At 47.6% G+C, this 17,923-nt stretch overlaps 1 protein-coding gene across 3 annotated transcripts in view; it reads right to left on the bottom strand.

Annotated features, from left to right (window-relative positions):
- Positions 1–17,923, bottom strand: part of SLCO3A1 (solute carrier organic anion transporter family member 3A1) — a 319,167-nt gene that overhangs the window by 246,404 nt on the left and 54,840 nt on the right. For all 3 annotated transcript variants that reach the window (XM_049707017.1, XM_004271674.2, XM_033431485.2), the window contains exon 2: positions 6,782–7,247. In XM_049707017.1, the coding sequence (XP_049562974.1) occupies positions 6,782–7,247 (466 nt within the window). The remainder of the gene's footprint in view (positions 1–6,781; positions 7,248–17,923) is intronic.

The following is a 17,923-nucleotide window of genomic DNA, read 5'->3' as shown; positions in this document are numbered from 1 at the left end:
CTCAAGATGGTCAGACTCCAGAGCCCAAGCTCTATAGAGTCTTGCCCAAGGTCACCGAGGCAGTGAGCACAGCAGTGATTCCATGAATCAAGGGGCATGAATTATGAGCGGCTGAAAATGAATAAGAAACATCCACCAGCCCGGGCAATATGGAAGTGCCAGATAAGAGCCACACGCATGTCTCCTAGCAAGTTGCTAAAACACACTGCAAATGGCATGTGACCAGCTGCTGGGGAGAGGGACTGGAACCCAGACAAAACAAATTGACGTTTTACAGCCTCATTTATTTACAAAAAAAAAAAAGAAATTAACAAGGGAAACTTCAATATCAATGGAGTTGCAAGAATGTAATGAGCTGTGCTTGCTCCCACGAGGGATGGCTTTTTAATTATTTTTTCAGATGAACTGCAGTCACAGTGTATTTGATCCATACCCGACCCACACTCTTTGGAGAGTTAAAACACAGTTTTCCCCAATGTCAAGTTAAAATAAAAACTCATCAGAAACAAAATAACTCCGGGCTCCCAGGGCTCTGAAGAGAAATTTAGTTCTGTTTGGTTGCTGCCTGGTATTAGTGACCTTTGTGCTAAACAAACATTTGGCAGATGAAATCTGAGAATAATTCTCTTTGCATCATTAACTGGAATGTGGAGGTCTCCACTGGGTTTCAACAGAAGTGATAAAGAAAAGTGTGACACGTTCATGTCTAACATATGTGCCTCCCGGCTTGGAGGAATTGCTCTGTGTATTTGGGTACCCTGCGAGGATTCCATTCTGGGGAAGGCAGAAGCCCTCCTCCAAGAATCCCCTTCTTCTAGTTGGCCCCTGCTCTACCTACAGCCTCCTCTCTGTCTCCATATCTTCCTGTGTGTGTGTGTATGCACGTGTGTGTTGGTATCACATGCATATCTGTCTGCCAGACACTCACATGACTCAACACAATCTGCTTTCACCTTGATCCCATTCTGCATTTTTAAAACATCATCATCCACATGTAATAAAACTGCACAGAACTATACACACACAGAAACACACAAATGAGTGCACATAAAATGGATAAAATCTGAATAAACCCCATGAATTGTACCCATGTCCATTGCCTGTTTTTTTGTTGTTTGTTTTTTGGTTTTAATTAATTTATTTTTGGCTGCATTGGGTCTTTGTTGCTTCACGCAGGCTTTCTCTAGTTAGGGCTAGCGGGGGCTACTCTTTGTTGTGGTGCACGGACTTCTCATTATGGTGGCTTCTCATTGCAGAGCGTGGGCTGTAGGCACGCGGGCTTCAGTAGTTGTGGCTCGTGGGCTCTAGAGCACAGGCTCAGTAGCTGTGGTGCATGGGCTTAGTTGCTCCACAGCATGTGGGATCTTCCTGGACCAGGGCTTGAACCCGTGTCCCCTGCATTGGCAGGTGGATTCTTAACCACTGTGCCACCAGGGAAGCCCCACTGCCCGGTTTTGATCCTGTACTACAGTGATGCAAGATGTCACCATTGGGGAAAAATGGATGAGGGGTACAGGGAACTTCCCTGTATTTTGCAACAACTTGTGTTTCTACAATTGTGCCAAAATAAAACATTTTTAAAAACTACATCCTCAAATAATTCCTTGAGTACTTGGAAAAAAAACAAACATGACAATGAAGTTCCTTATTGAAAAGTTAGGACAAAAGAGGCAGGAGTCTCAGCTTGTTTGGTACTGGTCCTCTTGGTACCTGTTATGGGCTGAATCATGTCCCCCGCCCCCCCAAGTCATATATATAAGCCCTAACTCCCAGTACCTCAGCATGTGACTTATTTGAAAATAGAGCCGTAAAGAGGTAGTTGAGGTTAAATAAGATCATATGGGTGGACCCTAATCCAATCTGACTGGTGTCGTTGTAAGAGGAGGAAATTAGGACACACAGAGAGACACCAGCGATACGTGCACACAGAAGGAAGCCTGTGTGAAGACACAGGAGGAGAAGGCACTATCTGCAAGCCAAGGAAAGAGGCCTCAGAGGAAGCCAACTCTGATACCTTGATCTTGGCTTTCCAGCCTCCATAACTGTGAGAAAATAAATTTCCATTGTTTAAGTCACTCAGTCTGTGGTGTTATACTATGGTAGCCCTAGCAAAGCAATACAGTACCCAAATCCTGCATGCCCCATTCACCTGTTTCTGTCCCCTAGTAACAAGCCCTCCAGCCTTAGCATCCCTCGTAAAGAGGGAAACGGTGGCTGTGTGGCAGGAAACTGCATCAAGTAAGGAACGGAGGTCCCAGCACATAAGAGTCAAATTTTAGGTGACCTTCCCTGCCCATGAGAGGCTGGTGCTCCACCAGCTGTGGAGTTACCAAATGTGGAAGAGGGATCACAGTTTCTCAAAGTGGACCCAGAGGGCAGAACCAGAGACAGTGTGTGGAAAGTTGTAAGAAGACAGATTTCCAACGCAACATAAGGGCAATTTCCTAATGGCTATCATGATTCCACATGATAGGAACAGCGAAGTGAGGGTATGTTGTCCTCAGTTCTGGTGAGAGGTGAGCAGAACACGGAATCCACCAGCTCTGATCTGTGCTGATCTCTACTTAAAGCACCATGAAACAGGGGCACAACCTCCTTCCAGAACCCTGATGTGAATTGTTAGCCAGGCCCCCCCCTTCTTTCTCCTCCCAACTCTCTATTCTGCCTTCACACCCGTTCTCCATTCCCATCGCACCTCTCCCCTTGGATTTGAGACACACGGCTCTCTTCTCACCTTCCTGACTCCTCTGATATCTATTTCCCAAAGAATTCAGGCTGTCTTGCAGAATGCCCCTACTTGCACCTGACCCCCTGGAGTATCCACCAGCCCTTTGCACCCAGCCCCACCCACCCCAGCCTTGTCACAGATCCCAGATGTACCTGGAAAAAACATCACTCTCATACCCAGGGCTCAGCCCCATTCATTATCTTAGACAAGTTACTTAACCTTTCAGAAGCACAGATCACCTGTCTGCTTCGTTTATAACAGTAAAATAGGAAAAACAAACCCATGTCCAATGATAGAGGGCATTAAATATTACAGTATAGATCCACAAGGGAATATTCGTATGCAGAAAGAATATTACCGAAAGAATATTTAGTGACATGGGGAAATGTTCATGAAATATTAAGAGAGGAATACAGTAGCAAAACATTATTTATTATAAACACATTTTTTGTGTGTGTAGAAAAGCATACCGATGCAGAAAAACGGATTTTATATAAGCATAAAGCTAAGGGTAATTATTCTTCAATGATCCTTTTTCTATACTTCCAAAGTTGTCAACAGTGAACATGTAATACTTTTTAACTAGAAATAAAGTTATTTTTAAAAAAAAATCCTTACCACTCTCATTTGGAGCTTTTTTCTCCCCAAAGGAAAAAAAAAAGACAAAACAAGGCACCAACCAATTGCCACAGCAATCTAATGAAAGGACCCAGCGAGTCCATTACATTAGCCTACTTACTCTTGCCTACAATACAACGGGCTGTGCTTTGAACTCGGAGAAACAGGGCAGCTAAGAAAACTGAGCTCATGGAAGGTCACAACATGGGTTAACAGCACGAGTAATTCCCAGAGGGTCGATTGGTGGACCCCACTCACGCCACCATATCAAACGGTTCCCACTGCCACTCTGCTCCATCAGTCTCTCTGGGAAGAAGGCATGCCACGTGCCACCCACGGGTCACCGGCCAGCCACGCTGTGAGGCTTGGCTCCACATTGTGTGGTCCTGAAAAGCCTGCCAGCAGAGCCGTGTGAGTTTTGTCCCCTGGTAATGAGCTCCCCTGGCTCCCTCCCCAGGCTGGGCAGGAATGGCCAGAGAACAGTGCCAGCAGGAGAAGCCCCTTGTGAATGACCATCAAGGAATCCAGGAGTTTGGCAGTGACTCAGCCACAAGAGGCTGAAGCAAAGAGTCACTTGGGTGGAAAATACCAGCTTGATTTAATATGGAATGCTTCCCTTTCCCTCTAGCTGTAGGGGGTCTAGGACATGGCCATAGTTGTGCCGAAGGCACCCAGCTGGTGACCCAGGGGCAGGGCTTGTCACCAGTGGCCTGTGGCCAGGGCGCTGCATGGTTATCATCCCCTTCCCTGCTTACACCCACAGGAAAGGAGCAGCTGTGAACAACCTGTGCTTCACACGTGCAAGATTTAGAAACCTTTCGATCTCCAGTTTACACTCACATGTCAGGCATATGATCAGATGGCTAGCTATGGGCCTCTCTCTCTTACCAGCTCTGCAAGAGCTGGAACCAAGGGGCGCACATGCTACTCCACCCCAACGGATACCATCAACACCCACAGTCCCAGCACCAGTCCCTTCAGACTGTCTTTCTCTTGCAGGGAGTTAAGAGGTCATAAGTCATACCAGCCCCATTCAGCAGGCTCCCCCAAATACTTCCCGAAGACAAATTAAGTGGCTTCAGAAACTAGCTCCCTATTAGAGGAGATAAATGCTAAAATAGTCTCGTGATCACAAACACTTTTTATGACCTGTACAATCAATGACTGAACCAGTTATGCTCTGCATGTGCATGGTCTTTTAAAATCATTCCTGGAGAATTCAAACCATGCATGGAATAAAAGGCCACCTACCGAGGCCGATCTGTGCAGAAAGCTTGCTCTCTGTTGCTCCCCGTGAACACAGACCCAGGAAACAAGTTCAGAAGCACTCAGGAAGGCCGTCTCCACAGTCCTGTACTGTCATGTTTTGGAATTTGGCCAGATGCCACCAAGATGCCCACACACCACACAAAAAGACACTCCCAACTCTGTGAATGTTGAACTATCATAGAGGAAAAGGATGCCCAATTAGAAATTTGGTTGAGACTTGCCTCCTACCAAAGACTCACCGTAAATCCCAGAAACAAGGTCTCAGAAAGAGAGAAGGGCCTGTGCCTGGTATGGTCAGCCCTGTGGCCCAAGCCTCCACCTCCCACAAAACCCAAATGAGTCCACATCCTAAAGCTTTGAACCGACAGCCCAGCCCCCATCCAGTGCCAGGAAATACCACAGCCTAACTCATCAGGGTGGACTTCTGGAAGAGGGCTCTGAGCCTGATGCTCCAGGCAGGGGCCCCCAAGCAGAGGTGATTTACCACTGGTGTGACTGCAGGAGGCATTCTGCGGAGACACTTTTCTACTTGATTTCCTCATCAGAGACAAGAACTCAGCTTTTCACTCCCCATTTCCTTCCATGTGCCCTGATTTATCTACTTGCTGTTACTGCTACCAAAAAACATCTATCCTAGGGTCCTAGAGTGATATCAGTCAGGTCAGAGACCAATGGCCCAGATGGACCTGCAGAGACTGTTTTGGCTACGTGCTGTGGCCCGCCTCCTGGTCTGCAACAGACTCACGAGGAGGGGCTTTCACTGAAGCCTTAAAAGCATCAAAATGTAAATGATTTCCTTAGACCCCTCTCCCCACTGTGCCCACCTTCACACACAATTATGGAAACCCCTAACCACAGGGAGAAGCGACTAGCCATCTTCGGCCTGAGCAATCTTCTCTTCTACTTTGTGTTCCCTAGGCAGGTCCACAGGTGCTTCATCCCTTGGATGGGGAGATACATATTCTCCACCTTTCTTTCCTAGAGCCTGTTCACAGAGGGCTGAGACATACGACATATTTATTCAACAAAGTCATCTACGCCACAGTTGGGACAGAAAGTCACAGAGGAAAATTAGCATTCAGGTGTGTAGCTGCTCTGAACCCTCCTGTCTCAGAAAGCTTGGGCAGCGTATGGTGGAAACTTGTTAGATAGGAAGCTTTTTGAAAAATTCTTATCAAATTCTATTTTAACCTAAACTTCGTATTATAATTAACTTTATACTCCAAGGCACACAGCTTTTGGGAAGCACAAAGCTTCCGTGGGTGGATATGATTTTTTCAGAGCTTAGCACCCAGTGACTGGGGTCATGTCATACAATCCAACTGCAAAATTAAACTCGGTAAACAAGAAATGGAGATGCTCGGCAGGCCAGCCCTCACCCGACAAATGACCACGCAGCAGTGCCTAAAAGCAGTGACTAAGGAGCCACGTTTGCTGTAAGTATAATTCACCACTTGCATGTTTCTTAACCCAACACCTGCAAATGGCTTCCATCCTCCCAGTACAAAATAGCAGCAGAAATCATTACAGCACAAAACATTTTTTCAAAGTTCACATGTACCTTATTTCTTCCCAAATATGCAGTTCCAGTGCATACCCCGTGACAGGAAAAAAAAAAAAATTACGGAACGTTACCAACGTTGAATAATACCAAATGCTGGGCATGCAATCCCCTTTCTCTTTGAGCTTCAATAGGACAAGGACCAGGAGATCATTTTGATGATTAAAAACAGGGTTTCCGATGTGTAGATCCCCAAGTATTCCTCGTGGCTAATGCCGAATAGCCCAAAGTCCAAACACACACAAAAAGGCAAATAAATAAACATAAAACTTCCCCTGACCACGGCTTCCCACTCAAGGTTTACTGAGGCTCTAGCACAGCAGAGGTCAAATTCTGCTGCACATTGGAATCACCTGGGGAGCTTTTTAAAAACTATGTGCCCAGGATGCACCCCAGACCAACTACCCCGTAATTTCTGGAGGTGCAACTCAGACATCAGCATTTTCCAAAACACCCGAGATGTGTAGCCAAGTCTGAGAACCAGTGCTCCGGGAAAATTAAAACTGCAGGGGCCCACGTTTTCTTCTTCTGTTAACATGCCCTGTTTACTGACACAGAATCAACCAAAAGGGAACAGCACCCCTGGCTGTGGGGCAACTCCTTACCTATGTAGAGCGAGGAGTCCTTCCTCCGCACGTGGTCGTCGATGTAGGAGACGCCCAGGGGCTGCACGGGGGTAGCACCGATGCCCAGGAGCACCTGGGCCCCAATAAGCAGCAAGTACATCATGTTGGTAGCGGTCCGGCTGCGGCAGATGAGGTCCGGGTCGGGCCCCTGGTCCCCGCCAGAGCCGTTGGCGGCGCAGACATCGCGGCCCTCGGCACCCCAGCGGATCTCGCCCGCCTCGTACTTGTACTGGTGGGTCAGGAACTCAGGCAGCGCCGACAGCAACGCGCCCAGGGCCATGACGATGCCTCCGCAGCCGATGAGGCGTGGCCTGTGCCCGCGCGCCCCGAAGTAGCTCACGAAGAGGATGAGCGCCAGGTTCCCGATCTCGAAGCTGCTGGCGATCACGCCCACGTCGGCGCTCTGGAGGTTGAACCTCCGCTCCAGGGTGGTAAGGACGCTCACCTGTGGGGTGCAAAATGCAATCTCAACGCCAGTGCTGATGGAAACCACCCAGGAGGCCCCCTTCCCGTCACGCAGCGCACCTGCCCATCCCGGATCCTCCCGCCTCGCCGTTTTTTGTTTTGTTTTGTTTTGTTTTTACCAGCTGTGCCAAGTGATTTAAACCTTAAGAGTCCAAAAACCGTTTACTTAGTATGATGACCCCAATTTAATGGTTAAAGAATTAACTTCCATCGGGGAAGAAGTTTCCCTTGGCATCTGTTTCCATTCTGAAAGATTCTGCCTCACCGCATAAGAACAACCTCTGCATCCCCACAGCTGCCACCATTGAAGGCTCACGAGTCCTGTGAAAGTCCTGAAGTCCACAGCTTTCACAGGCTCTCTCCCAACTACATCTTATTTATGAAGTCCATGCTGGAGGACATAGGGTCCACGGGCTTTTTACCAGGAGGTTATTAGCAAAGCATATTGAATAAAATAAAAACACAAGGAAACAAAAACCTGGGAGGGGAGCAAAATGGACAAGCTAGATTAGATCATTAGGATAATCATTAACTCTTGGCTTCCTTCTGGAAATTTCCAAACAGTGGACATTTCCCTAGAGGTAAAGACATCCCTGAATCCCTGACTGTTCTGTGCACCCTAGCCCCACCGAGCTCCCTCAGGTGGTATAGTTTGATGACTTTCCCCACCTTTGCCTCCTTGTCTGCCCTTCACCTGTTTAACAAATATCTACTGAACATCTGCTGTTGGCTTCACAATGCCCTGGACACAAAAGACAGAAATAGGAGAAAGGGATGACACCTGGCCTCAAAGATGCCACCTAGCAGAAAGGTAGACATGTATGTTGGTTACATGTTACATTCATGATGCAAAATCACAGTAGAAGGGTCAAGAGGAGATGCATCATTTTAAGGCTCCTTGAGGTGGAGACAAAATGCAAATGGCCTCCCTGTCCTGCTGTTTGCAGGTTCCACGCAGGGTATTATCAGCAAGACAGGAGTCCCTGTCGTAGGAGTCCTAGTTGGGCAGGGAAGAACACTCCAGGCAAAAGGAACAGGGCGAGCAAACGTTGGGTGGCATGATTTCATAATGGAATGGAACGCACGTAGTGAAAAGACAGGTTGGCAACAGACTATAAGAAGCTACAGAGGCCACCCTAAAGGAATCAGACAGTCCCCTGCAGTGTGGTGGAGAGAATGCAGAGCCTGGAGGGAGGAGCAACTGGTTTGAACCGCACACCTATTATTTCCTTAATTAGCTCTGTGACTTTGGTCAAGTTAACTTAACCTCTTCAAGCCCTAATTTCCGTGAAATAGGAATAATAATGCCTACCCGGCAGGATGGATGCGAAGATTAGACGTAACGTATGAAAAGTCTGTTAGCACAGAGCAGCCTTTCCCTACATGGCCAGAGAGCATCGAGAGAGGTGGGGAAGCCGAGGGGTGAAGAACCGAAGCTCTGGGGTCAGAAAGCCTGGGGCCATCATGATGGGGAACAGCAAAGGCTCTAAAAACATGAGAGTGACTCAGGTATGGTCAGAGTGTGGAGAATGGATGGAGTGGAAGAATGCAGGAGCGAATGCCAGCGGAGAAAAAGGCTGGACTATTATTGAGAAAAGGGAGAAGAAAAGGTCAGTACCGTGGCAATGGAAATGAACAGGAAAATCTGAGAAGCGTCACAGAGGCAGCGTTATATCTTTGGGGAGATCTGGCTGCCTCTGCTGAGTGACTGGGCATGTGCTGCTAAGGAAGGTAAGGAAGAAGCGTCAGTGGATCTAGCCTTCCTCCAAATGTATAAATATGGGCACTGGTGTCAGCATCCCTGCGTCCACACCCTCTCTGCAATGTCCACATACACACACACACACCTGTGCTGATTAGCATGCCTCTATTCTATTTACCTTTATTAGAGAAAAAGACACTAGTCCAGTAATTCCTGTAGCCTCATTTCAACCCCACACATTTAAACAGACTCCTTTAACCCAGGGGTTTTCAATGCTACCTTCAGATTGGATGCACTTGGAAAAGCATTAAAAATTTCAGATGCCTGGTCCCTCCGTGAGTTTCTAAGCCAGGGCAACCTGGGTGCTGGGATGTTGTTAAAGCCCGCCCAGGTGATTCTATGTGGGTTAGCACAGCACTAACACAACAACACAAACGACTGCAGCCTTTCCGTCAGCACTGGGCCTGGGGGTGAGCTCTGCAGGGCACTACTCAACACTGGTGCAGGTCCCTGTTCATGACCAAGGATGGGACGTCTGTGTTGCCCTCGATCGCCGGCATTCTGATTCTGATTCCTGTTTCCATTGTGCTTCTAACCAAGTCAAGGCCAGCTCACAACTCATGCAGCCCTAGTTAATTATTTTTCAAGCACCAAGTATTGGCCATTGTCGAGAAAAGAAGTTTAGCGAGTCCTGGTCTCATTAAAATGGCTTTCAAACGCTCCCAGAGATCCTTCTGAAAGGTCTGGGCAAGTGAAAACAAAGGTTTCATTTAGTCCCTTCTTTCCTTCGTAACACAAACAAGCTCGATGGAATAAATGCTCTAACAGAGGCATATAACAGGTAATGCCATGTGGAAGAACAAAGGCAGACAGCCTGACTGCCTGAGAGGTGGCGGGGGGCCTGGGGGGTTCACGCAGGCCTTGATGACGGGACTTGAGAGGTGCCTAAAAGAAGCCAGATGCAGAAGTGGACGCATGTGGGCAGGGTCCCCTGGGTTCACCAGAGTCACCTCGAGCAGGCTGGCAGGTCTGCAGCCTGGTGACCTCCACCTCGGGAGTAAAAGGGCAACGGCGGTGGGAGGAAGGGTGGGCAGAAATGGAGCAGAAGGCATATTTCATTTCTGTCACAAGGCTTCATGACATCCGTACTAGGCAGATCTGAAACATGACAACCTCTCCGTTCCAGCAGGTGTGCCCTGTCATAAAATATCACACAGGTGTGGACATTTATGATGACATAAGGATGGTGAGGAGAGAGGCAGTTGTGGGCAAAACAAAAAGAGTCCACTCTTCTAGAAAGGGCAGGGGCCTATGCCAGCCATTCTTGTCCTGAATCAAACCTGCTCTTTGCAGAGCGACCCACAAGGGTCACAGGAGTAGTACGGTCCTTACCTCCTTGACCCCGTGGCCTGCTGAAAGCCTCCGGGACACCTCTCTGGATCCAGAGTTAAGCTACACAAACATTCTGAAAAGATGCTTTGTGGATCAATTAGGTCAGAGGCTAATGTCTTCACTCACTTAAAACCCAATTTGGAGAAGCTGGACTAATTAAATAGGCATGAGGCCATAAACCCACTTGTGGCTTTTAAGTGGTAATGAACAATCCAGCAATGAGGAAGATGCCCGCTAAGGGCGACGGCTGTCTGTACTTAACGGGTAACAGGACTGATGGAAATGTCTTGATAATTAGACACGAAGGAGCCACAACTCCAGGAGGAAAAGAAAAGAGGAACTGTCCTCACCTTGAACCAAGTAGATACAAAGTTATTATTAAAAGAATGCAATATTTATCAGGTTTCTGCTACCACAATTCAAAAACAAAACAAAACAAAAAAACCCGCCTGCATTTCAGAATCTCCTGGAGCACTTGCTGAAAATAGATTCGGGCTTCCCTGGTGGCGCAGTGGTTGAGAGTCCACCTGCTGATGCAGGGGACGCAGGTTCGTGCCCTGGTCCGGGAAGATCCCACATGCCGTGGAGCGGCTGGGCCCGTGAGCCATGGCCGCTGAGCCTGCGCATCCGGAGCCTGTGCTCCACAATGGGAGAGGCCACAACAGTGAGTGGCCCGCGTACTGCAAAAAAAAAATATATATATATATATATATATATATTCCCAAACCCTGAGATGAGGCCCAGGAGTCCAAGGTTTTATAAAAACCCCCAGCGGTCTCTGGTGCCCGGAGTTGGGGAGGGGTGAACACCACTGACGTTTCAGGTGTGTACACACACGCTCAACCACCAATCCAGAGCTATGGTTCTCAACCTTCACTGGCAGCAAAATCACCTGGAGGGTATCGGACTGCTGGACCCCCAACCTCAGAGTCTCTGATTCAGTGCCTCTGGGATGTGTCTAGGAATCTACGCTTCTCATAAGCTCCCACACGTCATGTGGATGCACGTGGGTGCTGCTGATCTGAGGACCAGACTTTGAGAACCACCGCACCACTGGGCTCTCCATCCTCGATAAACCTGTCTCCCCTCAAGATTAAAGAGCTTTTTTTTCTTAATTAGATGCCAATTAAAAGCACTCCCTCATTTCCAATTCACCTCCAGTCTCTTCTCCTCCTATGGGAAAGCTGGGTGGCATCTGGGGGAGGCTCATCTCTGAGGGAGTCTGAGGTGCACACTCTGGTCACTTGCCGAGGTGGGGGCCCAGCCCAAAAGGGAGACCTGTGGACATCCTGGCAGAAATGCTGTGAGACAGGAGGCACCCAGAGACCACGGCCAGGGACAGATGGGACTTTCCTCACCTCTGAAAGGGCCAGTTATCAGGGACTCACGGAAGAAGCAGCCAACCTCTTGGAGCAGCAGCTGAAGCTCAGAATTGCCCTCATGAGCCCTCCCACAGTCTATTTTCTTATTCTGGCTCAGGGGGGTGGGAACTGGACTAGAATCACCTGGAAAAACACACCAGCACTGCCCCCCGCATGCCCAGCCCACCACCACCAGGACTGTGATATCATGTGTGAGAGCTGGGCCCGGGCTTGAGTATTTTCCAAGCTCCCAGGTGATTCTAATACACAGGCAGGCAGAGGTGTGTGTGTGTGCAGAGACTCCTGGTATAGCCCGGGCACAGGGGCTGAGTGTGCAGGGGTAGTTACAACATTGCACCCTGGTCCTATCCGCGTAGCGCTGGAGCACCGGAGCCTCAAGTTCAAATCTGGCTTTGAGAGCGCTTGGCCATGCCAATCTTTCTGAGCTGTTTCTGCACCTGTGTGGTGAGGATAACAATACATGCATCACGAGGTCATGATTCAGCAGCTGGCGCACAGTAGGTACACATAAAAGAGCCGCCCTCATCCCTGGCGTGCATGCTCTGTGCGACTTCCAATTCGATGCCACACAGAGCCCGCTTGGCGGGAGGTGCAAGGAATATAACTACGGCTGAGAGAGAATCCCTGCCCTGTGGGGGTTCACAACCTGGGAACAGCAGAAAGAAAGGGTCCTAACAGCACAGCCTACTATGCAGGGTCATGCAGTAAAGTGGCAGAGGGCTCGGGAATGAGAACACACCTTTGGCTGCAGGCGGAGGAAAATCGATCTGGGACGCACCAGGGATGAACCAGATCTTAATAGATGGGCAGTGGGGGTGGGACCACAATACTTTTTTTTAAAACATTTTATATTGGAATATAGCCGATTAACAATGTTGTGACAGTTTCAGGTGCACAGCAAAGTGATTCAGCCATACACAAACACGTATCCATTCTCCCCCAAAACTGCCCTCCCATCTAGGCTGCCACATAACATTGAGCAGAGTTCCCTGTGCTATACAGTAGGTCCTTGTTGGTTATCCCCTTTAAATACAGCAGTGTGTACATGTCAATCCCAAACTCCCTAACTATCCCTTCCCTCCACCCTTCCCCTCCCCACTCTTCCAGGTAACCATAAGTCAGTTCTCTAAGTCTGTGAGTCTGTTTCTGTTTAGTAAATAAGTTTATTTGTATCATTTCCTTTTAGGTTCCACATATAAGTGATATCATACGATATTTCTTTCTCTGTCCGACTTCACTCAGTATGACAATCTCTAGAGCCATCCATGTTGCTGCAAATGGCATTATTTCATTCTTTTTTATGGCTGAGTGATATTCCATTGAGTGTATGTACCACATCTTCTTTATCCATTCCTCTGTTGATGGACATTTAGGTTGCTTCCATGTCTTGGCTATTGTAAACAGTGCTGCAGTGAACACTGGGGTGCGTGTATGCTTTCAGACAATGTTTTTCTCTGGATATATTGCCAGGAGTGGGATTGCTGGGTAATATGGTAGTTCTGTTTTTAGTTTTTTAAGGAACCTCCGTACTGTTCTCCACAGTGGCTGTATCAATTTACATTCCCACCAACAGTGCAGGAGGGATCCCTTTTCTCCACACCCTCTCCAGCATTTATTGTTTGTGGATTTTTTGATGATGGCCATTCTAACCAGTGGGAGGTGGGAGGAATGGCAAAGGGAAAATTCAGACCATCCCTGGGAAAAGGGAGGAAGACCTTTTTGGCCTCAGAGCGCCATGAGGAGGTAAAACGGCCTTAAAGACTAGGTTGAGGGTTGATTTGGAGGTCCTTGGGGAGCCATCCTTCAGTAACACTATCCTGGCAGGTGTGGCGCATGTGGAGGGAGGAGAAACTGCCCAGGCAACTATTTCAGCAGAGCTGGTGAGAAACGAGGCTTCCATAGGGGCGTGCTGGCAAAACCACAGAGAAGGGTGCCTGTGTGTGATGCCTCAGATGTAAAGAGCAGCAGAGCCACGGCTGATGGGAGGCCTGGGTCAAGGAAGCTGGAGCTGAAAAAGACCCTGGGGAGCCTGCCGTGCCTCAATCCGGAGCCCGTGTGAGGGCTGAGGGAGCTGCGAGGCTGGGGAGAGCCCGGGAGTGCAGAGAACCTGCATCTAAAAGCCCCTCTGCTCGGAGAGGCACGAGACACCACAGCCCAGCAGGCTGCCGCCCGGGGAACATGGAGGAAGCTGTACTTTCAAACAACTCGCCCAGCAGCGGTGCCCAGCGCTGTTGGGAGCAGATGCAGAAACAGTGTGGATGTCGACCTCACATTAAACTGTAGTTAAAGAAAGGCCCAGAGGTCCCCTTATTGGGGCTCCTGAACAGGCATCAGCACACTTTTTCCGTGAAGAGCCAGACAGTAAATATTTTCGGCTTCTGGGCCACTTGGTCTCTGCAGCAACTCCAACTATGTCATCCTAACACAAAAGCAGCATCGGTAAGCAGTATGTAAATGATGGCCACAGCTGTGTTCCAAGAAAACTTTAAAAATAAGCCATGGGACTTCCCTGGTGGTCCAGTGGTTAAGACTCCACCTTCCAATGCAGGGGGTGTGGGTTCGATCCCTGGTCAGGTTCGATCCCTGGTCGAGGAGCTAAGATCCCACCTGTCTCGTGGCCAAAAAACCAAAACAGAAACAATATTGTAACAAAATTCAATAAAGACTTTAGAAATGGTCCACATCAAAAAAAAAAATCTTTAAAAAATAAAAATAAAAAAAAATAAGCCATGGCTGGATTTGGCCGCAGGCCACAGATTGCCAAACTCCTGCTCGCTTCTCCGTCAATCCAGTTCGGGAAATTGCCTTATTCCTGAGTCTGGCAATAACAATGCTGGCCATTTATAACAAGTTTGCAAAGCACTCCTGTTGCTGCCATGGAAAAGCCATTCCGGGCACAACTTCAATGCAAGTTTGTTTTTTAATCCCATGAAAGGAAGTTGCAAGCCCATTTCAATTGCTTGCCTGATGTGCCAGGACGTGGTCTTGCAGCAAAGGCGGGAAGGGGTCCAACCACAGAAGCCCAGAGAGCATCTCCCGAGGATGAAGCAGCAGCAGCAGCAATTGCTTCAGGTGAGGGAGGCACACATTGTGTGGTTTTGTTTTTCACTCGAACAGCAGCTCCTTGGAGCCAGTCATTTAGGGCACAGGGGAAACGGCATGCAAGAGGCGTTCATTTGTGAATTCCAGGATCTGAGGTTTGCAGAGCCAGGTAAAAGAGAACAACACAACAATGAGTCCTGTAATTGCCCTGGGGGCCAACAGACTGCCCACCCGCCTCGCAGGTTGGCCAAGGAAGACAAACAGTCAATGTCGCTTTACTTCTGATGGAATGATTTAGCCTGTTTTATGACATAATAAATGGGTGTAAATTGACGATTTTTTCTTAAAAAGCAGAGCAAGAATTATATGGAGAACCTCTGATTTAGATATGACTCTGGCCTTCAGCCCATGCCAAAGGCATTGGTGTGTGTAAAGGGGTGAGAAGAGGGGCAGACGGAAAACATGAGGGATTTTGAGAGCCACACACGAACCACGCATTTAACACGCCTACAGCTCCCTTTTCTGATCTGTAATGCGGAGGTGATGATTCTGCCCTCAAAGCTTGCCACAAATGAGGAGGAAACGTGCTGTCCGATGTTTGTCACTGTGACTGCAGTTATGCCTGGGGTTGCGAATATGCAACATGGCCTTACCCTTCCTCACAGAAGTATCCCGAGAGCCTGCCAGCTCTCTCTGCACCTGGGTCTTTAACAAGAGACCATCGTTCCCTCTGGTCACCCTGCTCTCTGAGAGTCAGTCTTGGACACTCTTTCCTTAGAAAGGCCTCATTCGTCTGCATCTCTGAGACTTCTTCTCGGTCATTTCCTGCACCCTTGTGAATTATTTGCACCTTTCTCAGACCATTTTCCCCTCTGTACCCTGTTTCTTAGTTTCTCTCTTCTACTCTCTTCCCTAAATAGCCCTAAAGTACAACAGAGGCATCTTTTTAAAATTATTATTCCTTATATTTAGTGAAATCTTATGTTCATTTAATTCTAAGAGAATGCGTAAAGTTTTATGATCCTCTTCTTTAAAAAAAATCTCTAAATTTTCTTCCTGCTTATGAATCTTGTCATTGATTTTTCTCCATAGCTCAGTGGTCCATCATAGAAAAACAAGGATTCTCCGTCCCTGCTGGGTACAGATAATAGAATTTTCTTCCACTCAGTGACTGAGCTGTAAAGGCACTACTAGAAATTTTTGCATCAGTCCTATTATTAATAGTCTGTGTTTAGTACCTTTCACAGGAATTGAGACCATTCTTTCAATTCACAATTTACGTGGTGCCAGGTCTCTTTTATTAGAGAAACTTCAAGAACAATAGGAGTTAAATGATTTCCTCGGCATTCAACAAAAATGTACAGAGGACCAGAGTCTTAAGAGATTTCCATCTAACACGCTAACAATGTACACACACACACACACACACACACACACACACACACACACACACACACACCAGGCAGAGCTGTTTTCACTGAATCAGACTCTCTGTATGCCCTAGGGGCCGGGCTTACACTGTCAGAAAGACTGAAAACCCCAGATTGAGTAGCCATGTCAAGTTCTAATTCCGGGGCTGCAGGTGTCCTTAACCAGCTCATAATATAATAGAGAATACAACTATGAAAATAGGCAATTATCACAAAGGGCCAATAGAGCTGCTCTCTGCCACAATAAAGAGAAGTACAGTCAGTACCCAAAGAAGCCCTAGAGTTAGTACCCAGTCACGTGGGAGCGACGTGGCATCAGGGCAGGGTACCCTCCGGAATGGGGACAATATTCCTTACAGGCAAAAGAACACGTATTAGTTACTTATCCAGGGATGGTCCTGAGGGTTTTACATCGATTGACATATTTATTCTACACGATGATTCCAGAGGTAGGTCATATTATTATTATCCAGTTTTACAGATGAGAAACCTGAGGCTGGAGATGACTAGCCCGATGATAGCCACGCAGCTGGTGAGCAGAGGGGCAAGGACTGAAGCCCAGTCCCACAGACCCCATACCTGAGTGACCAAGCAATATGCTTCCTGCCTCGGTGAGGTTCCCCTGACCCAGGTGGTAAAGGCTAATGGGCTCTAGCAGCAAACTTGCTGTTCAAAAAAAAAAACTTAGTGTTAAAAGCTATGCAGGCAGGAAAAGCATTATGAAGTCATAGGTAATTTTGAAAATTCTGGGTTGAACAAAGATAAACAGGTTTCTGTACAAGACTTATGAGAGATTTCCAAATGATAATATTCATTGTTAATCATCCATCCAAATATCGATAGATATTTCCTGAAACTCTCCTGACTACGGAGCCTTCATTTTTCAAATCCTGTGCTTCCCTTGAGAAAAATATAAATACTTTCAGAAACACTGGGTTAAGGCTGGTATGGGCAATGTTTTTAATTAAGTACTAGAAAAAGCTCTGCTTTTCCTAGGAACTAATTTTATCGTCATCCCCACTCCCAACCCCGCCAGCAGCTACCCCCAACCAAAGGCTATTAAACAGTATGATTATAGCTGTATTTCCCTTTTTGCTTTGCTTCCCAGGAATCTCTGACTCAAGCCTGCAGCCAATGCTAGAGCAATAATGGTGTGGGATGCCAGGGCTGCACTTGAGCATTTCATTTCTTTTTCTTCCTGGTCTCCCGATTTTACTTGTAATTCCACAGGAGTATGCTACATATAAACTGCTTCTACCAGGACAGTGTACAAAGCCATTATATATAATTCCTCAAGAGCAAAGCACCAGACAGGTAGGGTTAAGTCCTAAGTACCAAGATAATCTACTTCGACCTAATTATATCCTCTCTTAGAAATGAATCACCCAGATAAGCTGAGAAGAAAATAATATGGTTGACAAAGCTTGTGCATCCAGGTGTAAGATAGACAGGGGTCAGAACAAAACAGTGCCCGCTCACGTGCATTAAACAGCTTCCAGAAGACTAAGAAAGTCCAGTTTTGGTGTCAGAGCAATGAAGGGAACAGCCACACACCTTAAGAGTTCATCTTCTCGGACCTGCTCACACCAGCTCACTGCTCAAATCCAACTGTAGATCCTTCCACTGTTATTTCAGTGCATCTCAGGCACAAAACACCCTTGAACTTCACCTAAGACACACAGTCATGGATCGCAGGAACAACAGACGT

The sequence above is a fragment of the Orcinus orca genome, chromosome 2 (assembly GCF_937001465.1).
Source record: "Orcinus orca chromosome 2, mOrcOrc1.1, whole genome shotgun sequence".
Taxonomy (NCBI): domain Eukaryota; kingdom Metazoa; phylum Chordata; class Mammalia; order Artiodactyla; family Delphinidae; genus Orcinus; species Orcinus orca.
This window is presented reverse-complemented; position numbering and strand designations above follow the sequence as displayed.